Raw genomic sequence first — 12,903 nt, 5'->3', positions numbered from 1 at the left:
AAGACAATGTTGCCAAATAACAAATGTCATCCATCTATGTGGGTAAAAACGATTAATCTTTCCAATACAAATATTTAAGCACATACATAATTTTTCAATAAACTTTTTTTTTTATTAAATTTAAATATAAGATGTATATATGTAAGTTTTTGGAGAAAAATTGTGGTGCAGATAACTATTTAAGGTATATTTTTACCCTTTAACTTTAAAAGATACCAAAATTAACCGCAGTTTTCAATTGAAGCAACTATTAAATTTTTGCCTTATTTTACAACAACATCCGGAGAGAAAAATATTTTGTCTTGATTAATAAGAAACAGTATAAATAAAAAAAAATCTCATTACTTCATAACTTTATTTATGTGTAACATATTTTAATACATGGTATTAACGATTTAAACTATATTTAAAATAGGTTATTAAATATTATTTTCTTAAATATTTTTAATTATACTTATATATCATCAACATACATATACAGAAGCTAAATCATCATAATCATAAGTCCTTTTTAGGAATAAATCTACTAAAGACACTCCAGTTACAGTATGAAGACCAGAATTTATTGGTAGAACGGTAAGATTGACAATTGTGGTATTGCCTGGTTCCAAAGGCCCTAATTTTCTATTTGAAATACCACACCAAAGAAGGCTAGAATTTTGTAGTGAACGGAGTTTGAGAATCAAATCGAGTGTTCTCTCACTGGCATTCACAATTTTACAATTGAATTTAAAAGGCTCATCAATAGGAACTCTACTTGGAACATTTTCATAAGTAACTCTTATATCTCCATAATCTGGAATCATTCTCTGCAGTTGACTAGTTTGCAGTCTTCCCTTCTCACCTAAGTTAGACCTCCACACTATATCCAATTTACCAATATTTTTAGCTGCTGCCAATAATTTGATATCTTTCAATATGTTCTCTTTTGGTGTAAGACAATATGAGTACTGACAACTTTCCTGTGGTTGCAATAAAGTCACATCACCAAAAACTGATACACCATTGTCATCTTCATTCAATGACTTAACTGTGAATTGATGGGAGCTCTCCAAAGCAACTGTCTCTAGTATAATTGGCCCAGATGTTATATTTTGTACTTGAGCTTCTACAAAGACATCATCTGATTCAGCATTATAGAATTTAGTTTTGACATCCAAAGGTTTTAGTACTTCAAACTTAAAGAACTTTCTAAATGATGCTAGTGTACTATAGTTTGACATATATGTAACTTCACAGACGAGGATATGTGTACCCAAATCCTTAACTTCATGATGTATCACGTCACTGAGTGTTTCATCAACATCTAGCATGATAGGAGACTGGTTTTGTTGAGTAGTTAATGGAATTCTCTGAGAACTTGTCTGCAAGTCAGCCTTGATAGATACACTTTGCACTGGTTGATTTGTCTCATTGTGCACACATACATAGCACGAAAATGTTTCACCCAGGTATATATTACCGAAACTTTGTGGTAATAACAAAAACTGTCCAGCAGCTAGTGTTTCCATTTGAACCACCGAAGTCGCATCATCTTTTAAAAAGTTGTTTAAAATATTACCAGGCAAATCTTTAAAATCACAAGTAACTATCTTAGGGCTTATTAGTGCTGGTTTCGTAAGTCTCATAACTTTAAGGGCCACCAAATGTTCGACAGATTCTTTATTTTCCATTTTAATAATTTAAAAGTGTCAATAGCAATTTTAGATATGTATTTGTAAAACTAGTTATGAATCTCCAAATATTATAATTTAAGATAAGTACAGCAAAGACATCATTATTTATTTTCAATGTCATATCTTGACACTTGATATTTCAACAATTGTCAAATATGACAGACGATATTTTTACCCTATTGTAGATATTGTAAGTTATTAACAAGTCGAAAAATAAATTTGTTTAATTAAAATATAAGCGAAAATACACTTTTTTTGTCAAATTACCTTGCAAATTATCTTACAATTGTTCACTAAGATACGAAAAATAATTGAATAGATATTGTTATAGAGCATTTCGGAACAATATTGGAATATGTGTTTAATAAGTTTCATTCAATTCATCACGTTTCATGAAATAATCAAATTTGATGTTATAACTACACATTTTTTAATTTTTTGATTGAAATTTTGACAAAGGGTTTATGATGTGGAGCTAATAAAATATAAATAATAGTTTTCACTTTCTAACGCCATCTTATGTATTATATTCGAATTAATTTACTTAAAGCCTAAAGGGTTTCAATTGTCACTTTTAAAGTCTTATAATTTTATTCATAAATATAATATAACGTAAATCACTTTTAAGTTTAAATAATCACACATACGAGTAAGTAGACTTATATATTTGTGACAACATTTTTATATACAGCAAGAACTTACAAATCTTAGGTCAAAATTACTACGTCGTCGGTGGTATTGTACACAGATAACAATACTATTACTTTGCAGTTGGCAAAAATCCTGATGTGGCCCAATCGTGTTAAGTTTACCGGTGTATAAATCGTCAATCATAATCATTATATTAATATGAGGCTATTGTGAACTTTTGAATCTTTGTTACAAACATGGCTTACCAGACTCTATTGCAAGAATATATGCTTGTACCTCCAGTTACCAGAGCATATACAACAGCGTGTGTAATAACAACACTGGCAGTGGTAAGAATATAATTCTACATATTTCATTTCAAGATATATAAAGAGTTTTACTTCATACATAATTTTGTTTCAGCAATTAGATCTGGTTTCTCCATTCCAGCTTTATTTTAATCCAATAGTTATTTTGAGAAAGTATCAATTATGGAGATTGATAACAACTTTCCTTTTCTTTGGGAATTTAGGTTTCAATTTCTTCTTCAATATGATATTTACATATAGATATTGTAGGATGCTGGAGGAGGGATCCTTTCGTGGTAGAACAGCAGATTTTGTTGTTATGTTTATGTTTGGAGGAGTTTTGATGATAGTATCCTTTAAAAAAAAATACTGTATCATTTGTGTAACTTGATATTAATCAAATAATGCCTTACAATTTTAATACAGATTTGTGCTTTCTTTGTTAATTTACTATTTCTAGGACAAGCTTTTACTATCATGATTGTATATGTTTGGTCACGACGGAATAAACATGTACGGATGAACTTTTTTGGACTAATGAACTTTCAGGTATTGTTAAAAAACTAAAATGATTCCTTTTAGAATATTTTCCTTTTGTGGTTTTAATAGAAGAAAAGTAAAAAATATCAGTGTTTTCTAATAAGATCAAAGTGATTTGATGGTAGAATAAAACATAAAAATATCATTTAATTTTTTAAAGTCTGTGTCAAATTCTGTCAGTGTTGCTACAGCCAAAACGATATAGTGAATTAATTAATTAATTAATTAAATAAGTTGATATATTTGAAAAATTACAGGCGCCATACTTGCCATGGGTACTTCTTGGATTCTCCGTTTTACTAGGAAATTCAATATCTGTGGATCTAGTCGGTATGGCTATTGGTCACATTTATTTCTTCCTAGAGGATGTTCTGCCACGTCAAAGGGGAGGGCAGAAAATTCTAAAAACACCTAAAATATTGTAAGTGCTCAATGCAAATACCATTTAAATAAAATACTTATCCTTGTTTGAAATGAATCCTATTCTGATTATCATATATAACATAATATTTACTTAACTCATGAATATTATTGATTTTACTTTAAGCTTGTATACATACTTTACCTTCTAATAACTATTAATTTTCACTTATTATCAGGAAGAGGTTACTTGATCCACTACCAGAAGAGCCAGAATATGTACCGCTGCCAGAAGTTGAAAATGAGTTAGCCAATGTGCGGCCCGGGGGATTCGACTGGCGACAACCACATCCAAATAATAACGAAAATAGATAAACATCAAATCTCCATAACATATTAAGAATCAAGCCAAAATATTTAATTTATAAACTATTGTTGTCAGAATACATATATGTGACTAGTTTAGCTGTAAGTTACATAAGTACATCCAATAAAATAATTCATTCAGCACAAAACAATATATAAAACCTCTTTTACTTACCCTGATATAAAATATATTAAACAATTGACTTCTTTGATCAATATGTGTATGTGTGTATCTTCTAAAATCAATTGTAATTTTCTTTATATATCATACCTTATAATATTTTAGGGCATATGTGGATATGTATTATTAATAAGATTATAATAATTGGATCCAATCAATATTCTATTCAGTTCAATAAGGAATACTTGATTTTAACATTGACATTTGTGATTTAATATGTACTGCAATGATATCTATATATTAATGTATTAAACCTTATTTCGTTATTGTATAACAAACAATGCATGGAATATATCATTAATTGATGCTTTTTTTTTATTAGCTCTCCTTTGGTACTGAACGATTTATGACCGTATGTCATAGGTATTTAAGTTCATGTTTAAATTTTAGTTATTTCATATAATAATTGATATTAATGTAAAAATATATAAAATCTCAGGGTAAAATTGAAAATACATACATGGTTTAATAATCATTGTCACGTCTAGTACAGAGGTTTTAATGAAACAAGATATTTCGAAATCAAATTTATTAATTTTGCATTTTTTCTACATACATAATTAAATTCGTTATTATGAATTTAAGTGAAACGTCGCCGTTCAACGTAAATTCATAAATTTATTCACAGACTTAATAGGTTGTGGTGGCTTACTAGGCACTAAGTAGTTTCTCTTCGATTCAAGTTTATATCAATAACTTTTACAGTGTCGGTATAGCCGGGAAGGGAAATTGTTAAAATGAAATTAAAATATACAATTTAAATGATATCAAATTACAATGTTGAATAAATTAAATACCTGATGAGATAGAACTCAACTGAACACAATGTTATACAAGATGAAATGCGATGAGAAAATATAATTATGGTGTATTTACTAATCGGTTGATATAAGTAAATATATTAACAAGTGTTTGAAAATATTTGTCTTCTATGTTTATTGTACAATACAGCCTACAATGGCAGTATAAATGCCTTCGGACTAATCTTGGTATGAATGTTTAGCAAATTATTTAAATAATCCTCTATCCCCATAGCGGATGTATCTGTCGGTAGTCATTGAAAAGAAGGCTCCATTTATATTGATTGAGAAAATTCACATCTATGATACTATAATACTTGAAATGAATTTAAAAAAAAAAAGCAATAGAAAAAATAAAATATTTGTTTGCGACTCGGTGCAGTAAAATCTTAAACATCAACAAGCTAAAACTAGTATCAGTCTTCATTCAAACACCAAAATAACAATATCTACTAATGAATCTGTAAGTTTTATAACGATCGATTATCAAATTTTCCCCCTCTGGCTAAACATTGCCAACTGTAGATACGGTTATGGGTACTTCCTCAGGTTTTTAAGAGGCAAAATCGTGTTATTCTACTTTTAACCTCTCAATGTCGTTTCGATCAGGCTCGCGACCTTTCGAAATAGAATAAGAAATATTCACACAAAATAGTTATTCATGAAATCAGATTTATTTTCAAATATCGAACCTTTAAGTGTTGTCATCATAAAAGATCCAAATAAAAAAAATTAATAAAAAAATCCTCGACATAATCTGTTTCACAATCGCTCACACCTTTCGCTAATCATCAAAAAAAACCACAACAACAATAACAAGATCAAAATTAAAAAAAAAATAATGGAACATCCACATTCGTTAGAAATGTTAGAATTATGTTACAAGTACACATTCTGAAATGTATCACGCTGTGACTAGTGTCTAATTGTATTTGCTTGTTGATCAGCATTTTCATATATCAGATCATTGTAAGACAGTTATTAGTCGTATTGTACCATTACTAACATTTTTGGTTTCATCGATAAGCGAGTAATTTGAATAATCTGAGTCTATAATAAAATTAATAAATCACAAGACATCTTCATAGTGCTACGATCGCTAGTAGCACCGTTATGTCGTCTGGTTTGCCACCTGGAAATACAAAATATCGTTACTACGTATTATATATAATATAAAGATATTATATTTAACTAAATAATTAAATTATAAATAGAAAACCAACAGTGAAAAGTATGTTATTTGTGACTGTAATAATTACGTCTATGTCTAATAACAATGTAAAAGTACTTTTAAAACTTAACATTAAAACTGTTATCGTTCCACTAAGAGACAAAGTTGCGTTACATCAGTCAGTTTAATTCATTAATAATAATAAAAAATATTCGTATAAATGGTTTACGTAATTGACCTTGATGGCAAAGTCCAAATGTATACATTTAAATGATGGACTTAAACGCTCTAGCGTTGAATATATTAAATTTGTAAACATAATAATGGCAAGGTTATTTTTATCTATAGGAACGGCGTAATAGCGTTGCAGCATCGCTACAGACAAAACAATCATAATGCAGTACTTACGAAGATAAGCAAAAAGTTCTGACAACATGACAGGACAAAAAAAAAATGGCGGCGCGTAATGTCAACTTACCTATAGCGTCAATGCCATTCTGCCTTGCGCTCTTCGCGAACGGCGACATATAGCAGCCGTCGAAGGACAGATTGCGGGCCATCCAGGCTATGGAGTTGGCGACTCCTTGTAGCTTCACCCCGTCCCCCGCAGCCCCCTCCCCCGCACGTCTCATCTCCGCCACTAGTACGGGCTCCGGCACGTTGTCGAACACACCGTCAGTAGCGACGAGGATAACATCGCCGCATTCCACTTTAAATTCAGCGGTCTCCGCTGATTCTGGCCTGAAATTCAAATGAAATCGTTACAAAGATGATTTTTTTTTACTAAATTATCGTTAGCATTTACAATTTATAGTTATATTTCGAGTTAAATTAACATTACATAACGACCATATTCTTTTAAATTTTTAAAACACGAAATTGTCTATTCGTCCGAGGGAAACTTCGAATTGACAAAACGGACTTCAGTCTAAAATTCACTTGAGTTTAGATATAGAGAAATTAGTGTAAAAAATACTGCATAGGTCTGAAATAATGGACCATTTACGCAAAAAATACTACATACTGTTTATAAAAAATACTGCTTTTGTGGGATATTGAATATAAACAATTAAGATCTTGCCATAAATATATCTCGTCGTTTTATGAAACGCTATTTATATATTGTCACATGTTTGTTGATGCATGTACTTAACATACGGACATGTGAGGAATTAATATGTTACAACCCGGCCCGGCCGTGTTGACACCTATTTACAGCCAATTTATCATCATCATAATCCTTTTACGATTGTGTCCTAGAAACCTTAATGTTTCCTATTTAGAAGAGATTCGAAAATAATCTTATAATCTTTCACTGTTATAGACTTTATATCATCCGAATGTTTACTATGACATTGAAAGGATTAAATGCATGGCAAAAATGATTTGTGTGGTTAAGTAATTTTCATGATAATAGCATTGAAATACAATTTGCATTCTGAACAGCGGGCCTTAAATAGTTTATTACTCTCGTGTATATTGTCATACAATTTGAGAGTTGTATCTACAACGTTGGACTTTAAACCACGCTACGCTACAATTGCGATTCGGTATGTGTTAATAGTTAAATGTCATTACAACTGTTATAAATGGACGCCGTACCTTAGACGGGAGCTGATCACGTGGCCTAAACAAATTCGAGCGAATTATTACACATGCCAATAGTTTTGTGCCATAATGATTATGCCAATAATTTTATTACAACTAACACCATACGTTTAATTGAATTGATATTTCATACCCTTTTCCTATTAGTTATGATTTATTTATATTCTCTTTGTTGCAAACATTTTGTATTAAAATTTATTAATAATTATTTGTTTAAATAATAGCACAGCCATTTTTTTTTCTTCAAGACAAAATAAACAATATTTCCATTTAACAAATGACGGCACGTGACTATCAAAATCTGGCAAGCATCCAGTGAACTAAAAATTCTAATATTAGTGTATGCAGAAATACAACGTTTTCGGAATGAGCACATGACCAATGTCGACAGGGACACTTAACAATCAGACACATGACATAAGAAAACAAACACATTTGAGAACGTAATAACAGAAAAGTACGGTCACCACTGCAATGTCAAACGATCGTTAATATTTAATTAAAAAAAAGTAATTGAAAACAATCGAGTCTTTTTTTTTACCATAAATTATAATCATTAATTTTTTCTTCCTCGGATGTCATTCAAAAAGTTTAGCCATCCAGCCAGTTTATATTTTTGAAGCAACAAACATTGTTTGAAAATTATACTTTTCCTATATATATCAAATGTATACACATATATTTGTTATTTATCCAACAAGTACATGATAAAAAAATATATTATCATAAGATACACAGAGTTGAATCAATTTATTTATGTTTAGATATAGATGTATCTGTTTCTAACAATAAAACAACGTTGCAATCATTGTGCATAGTCCAAGTTTTCATCGTCACACTACATACGAATCATTTCCCGTTTTTTATTCAATAAGCAACGTAAATACACTATTGTACGAAGATTTATGAACGAAATACTTTACTTTCGTATGTATCGTGACGATGCCAACTTAGACTAAGCATACTGAATAAAAACAATGCAAACCAACGTTGCTATGACATTGAAAAATTATTATTAAAAATGTATAAAATAATACCTCTTCAAAAAATGCAAGAAAGCAATCATTGCTAATATTATATAACTGGCAGATACTATGTACTAATTGATTTAATTCGACAGTATAGTGATAATGTATTGTCAATTTTTCCAAACAAAACAATCTTATCTTTATAAATAAAGTCGAATTATTGTAAAAATTATTTTTGAATGATAAAATATCACATCAATGACAATCTCGACAAACAGATAAAGATAAATACATCATTAAGATTACTTGAAAATAAACCCCCTTTTATAGTATAAGAAATAAAGTGAAAATCATGTAAAATAACGAACAAAATTAGTCATAAAATATATAGCGTATATGTTTTTAAAAACCAATTTGTTATACTAATTATGCGCAAGAATTTCGCGTGTACATTTTTAAATGGAACTAAGTTTTTCGAATACTATGAGTTTTTTATTATTGTAAAACTACATAATCCCGATGTTTCGGTTCCTTCATAACAGCCGTGATCACGGACGGTAGAAATGAAAATGGTATGTCAGTTAGTCTTGTTATTAGTCATCTACAACCAACGATTTCTTAATTTTCTAGCGGAACGCTTTGTTATATACTTTATATATGTTTGCTTGAGTTTGAGAGATAAGAAAATATCATGCTGTAGGTCTTAGATAACCTAGCTTATTTAAAAAAATAAGCGAAATATCTATTTTTCTAGGTCAGTATATATTTATATAAATGTGTCTTGTGTGATTATGTAACATAAATTTTTTCATAACATAAAAAGCACATATTAAATATTTATATAGACTTTTAAATTGTAAGCATATTAGTTTAGTTTTCTCTACTTTCCTTTTGTTGCACAAATAAATTTATTATGTATTCTGTATGATTATATCTGAAGTGGTGAATGCAATTAGAAATATTTCAATGATATACAGTTATCTTAATTTTATTAACCTTTTGATTTGCTTCTAAAACATATTTTACTGATAAGATTGTTTTCAAACCAGAAATAGGGATTCCGTTTTATGTTTTGAACGAGCACAGACATACATTGATTTATAACACAATAAAATATATAATAATGTACTTATATTTTACATATACATAAATAAACCAGCAATTTGTCCATCTGCAATTACAATTCATATTATTGTTTTGATATCCCATCAATAAAAAATATGTTTATCTATTAAATTTGTACAAATACATGATACTTGTTTGTTCAATGTTTGTTGTATACAAAATGTCTTCAAATGTTTTATTTTTTATACTCTTATAATTCATACCAAAATTAGCCAAATATCACGAAAAAAGGATCTCAAGTAGTGGATGATAGAAACGATTGTCATAGTGTATTTTTTATTTACACTAGTTATTCAGCACTATCCGCTTTGACAGAATCACTGAGGAGGTTGGTTGGTTTGTATAACACCAAAATTCGGGTCTTAACCCCGAGACCTAATATACCTATCTCAAGAGTTTCTCTCAAGAACTGTATCTAGATTAGATAGATAGATATTCCTAGTTTAGATGTCCATTTCGCTATATAGATAATATTCCGCTTATTAAGAATATGTTACTTCAATTAATTATAATACCTCACCTATCACTAAGAACATTTCTGTCATGTCCGGGTGGTGGTAAACTAAGCTGGTATGGCGTGTTGAAGTAGTGCTGCTGTTCATGTGAGCGATGCACCACTCGACCTCCTCGTACCACCATAAACCCACTGTCACCAATGTTGGCTGCCCGCATTATACTTTCATTTCGGTCTAGAATCATTACACATGCTGTGCTGCTACCTAAAAAAAGGAAAATAATTTATGTTGTTAATGTTTTATATATATATTTATGTTTATGTATTAAATAAAAATCATTAAAACTATTGTTATTGATTTAACAAACAGTAAGATACTGCAAGATTTTAACTTTATCGTAATAGTTATGTTGCATACAACAGATCTTTTGGCATGCTAAATAAGACACTGTTGGGAATATTGGAAAAAATTCAACTATTAAAGCCTTTCATTTCAATTTCTAATGTCTAATTACCTTTAAGAGCACATATGTATCGTAATTTAACGTTTATTTTTTGATTATGTTGGACTGGAATCAGTTACAACAAAAGCTTTCTTTACCATAGAAAAATTAAAAGCCTATCACTCCCATACATAAAACTTTGTCTTCCCTTCGGTTTGTTTATCGATAGAAAGGATTTCATTAGATTTTTTTTTAATTCACTTATAAATTTAAATATTTACTGCCTCAAGGAAAAAAATTATATGACAGTAAATTTAGTTCCCTGATGGTGAAAAAAAGATTTTTTTTTTACAAAATATTACTTTTAGAAACTAGAAGATTGATAAATGATAGTCTTTTAATAAAATCAATTACATAAATTGCAAAAACTTAGGTTTTGAACTGATTCCTTATTATCAAAGCATTCCCTTTATTTAACTATAGCACCTTACCAAAATACAAAATCGTGTTTTACATTATCATGGAATATTTAAAAAAAAGACTGGTCTGACTGTTTGAGCGGTTTAAAATAGTAATATCTTTGCAAACAGAATGTGAGAAATGAAATTTGTGTGACTTAAGAATATTTATCTAAAAACAATATTATGTAGAGTGTTGTCAAACATTTTCATTAAAATTATGTCTTAATTTATGGAAATTGATTTTAATCAAGCTACACTACTAAATCAAAACAATAAAATAACATCAGTAGTGCAATTTTAGTTAACAGTGAATTTAATATGAATAGTTTTGTACTTTTATATAACAATTTTTTATATATAAATTCATATATTAGAATGTCACAAGGTATAACTGAAACATCAGAAATAATAGGTTCCTATATTAAAACAAATAATAATGATAGTAATATTGTAACATCAATATGAATACGGATAATATATTTCTATATAAGGATTTAGTTAAAAAATACATCATCAAGTAATAAAACCACTAATAGTTTGTACATAATAAACTTGGAAAAAAAACTAAATCTCAAACAATCATATAGAAAAAGCATAATTGTATGTTTATATTGTCATTTCATGTTTTGAATTTATAGCAAATCTTCAAGGAAAAATATGAATTTTGTGAAGGTCCAAAAAAGGACAAAAATATCTTATAAGCTGTCTAAAAATAGCCCATCTTAAAATTTTATATATATGAGAAATCCATTTAAATTAAATTGTTTACAATGAAAACCCATAAAATTTTTATATATCATACCTAATATAGGTTTTTTATGTTCTAGAAGTTCATAGTAAGACTTAGCCAATAAGTCTCCCGGTTCAGACATCTTAAAGTGGCCCATCCTGACCAATCTCTCGCATGTCCTCATGAGATATGATGAGAACTCTCCTGGGTCAATGCCATATGCACGCCAGCCTCCCACTCCATCAGCAACTCCTAGTATACAGTATTTCACATAATGTAGCATATTAATTGTTTTTACTAATGCAAATCATTTTATGATTAATATTATAACAAAATATATATAATAATTGATAATTCAATAATAATTCTTATATTTAAAAACATATGTTACTTTTTAAAAATTTTGTAACTCTAAATCTGTTATAACATCTTTGTGATGTTTGGGTAAATAATTTTATTTTTTATATTAAAATAACATATTACCAATGACATCTGCATTGTTGAAATTCGTGGAAAACCATGCGTCGTCTCCAAATTGTCCTTTATGGGATCGCCCATTAGCTATGTCTTTAGGAAATCCACAAACCACTGATACTAAATAGGGATGTTTCTTTGTTGAAACGTTTAACTCAGCAGCATTAGAAAATCTTGACAGTCCATTTCTAATAGCACGTGATAGCACTCTGCCTGGCCAAAATATAGAATGCATCATTCATTTATTCGGTCTTGCACTTTGAAACCAGGCCTTAATCACAATTGCCTAACTAATAATGTACAACCCATGTTTAAGTTTATAAAATTACATAATATATATACATGACAATGAAATTATGATAGGTTATTAAGTTCAAAGATATTGATCAGAGACTTCTCATAACTGTGTTTTTTAATCTTGTGACTTTCTGATCGAACAGTACCAACAGTCAAACAGTGCGCACTTCACAACCACAATTCACAAATCACAACTCGGAAATTTGTCGAGGTAAGGGAAGGGGGATTGACGAATAGATCCAATTCAAAACGAAAACCTAATGAGAACTGTGGTTAATTGTTTAATATCTGTAACAAAAATAATTTTGTCT

General features: G+C 29.3%; 3 protein-coding genes across 3 annotated transcripts; 1 reads left to right on the top strand and 2 right to left on the bottom strand.

Moving 5' to 3' along the window:
• Positions 1 to 338: 338 nt before the first annotated feature.
• On the bottom strand, positions 339 to 1,802 carry LOC116770222 (trafficking protein particle complex subunit 13). The gene has a single exon (XM_032661606.2). The coding sequence runs from the start codon at positions 1,671 to 1,673 to the stop codon at positions 465 to 467; it is 1,209 nt and encodes a 402-aa protein (XP_032517497.1). The 5' UTR covers positions 1,674 to 1,802; the 3' UTR covers positions 339 to 464.
• Positions 1,803 to 2,167: 365 nt separating this feature from the next.
• LOC116770223 (derlin-2) lies at positions 2,168 to 5,141 on the top strand. Its single transcript, XM_032661607.2, has 6 exons — positions 2,168 to 2,325; positions 2,448 to 2,656; positions 2,730 to 2,963; positions 3,041 to 3,163; positions 3,412 to 3,575; positions 3,754 to 5,141. The coding sequence occupies exons 2-6, from the start codon at positions 2,564 to 2,566 to the stop codon at positions 3,887 to 3,889; spliced, it is 750 nt and encodes a 249-aa protein (XP_032517498.1). The 5' UTR covers positions 2,168 to 2,325; positions 2,448 to 2,563; the 3' UTR covers positions 3,890 to 5,141.
• Positions 4,576 to 12,861, bottom strand: LOC116770128 (protein phosphatase PTC7 homolog). The gene is made up of 5 exons (XM_032661481.2): positions 12,305 to 12,861; positions 11,894 to 12,073; positions 10,254 to 10,452; positions 6,511 to 6,773; positions 4,576 to 5,993 (listed from the first exon to the last, which is right to left on the bottom strand). The coding sequence occupies exons 1-5, from the start codon at positions 12,531 to 12,533 to the stop codon at positions 5,944 to 5,946; spliced, it is 921 nt and encodes a 306-aa protein (XP_032517372.2). The 5' UTR covers positions 12,534 to 12,861; the 3' UTR covers positions 4,576 to 5,943.
• Positions 12,862 to 12,903: the final 42 nt, after the last annotated feature.

This window comes from Danaus plexippus (assembly GCF_018135715.1).
Source record: "Danaus plexippus chromosome 13 unlocalized genomic scaffold, MEX_DaPlex mxdp_15, whole genome shotgun sequence".
NCBI classification, from domain to species: Eukaryota; Metazoa; Arthropoda; class Insecta; order Lepidoptera; family Nymphalidae; genus Danaus; species Danaus plexippus.
This window is presented reverse-complemented; position numbering and strand designations above follow the sequence as displayed.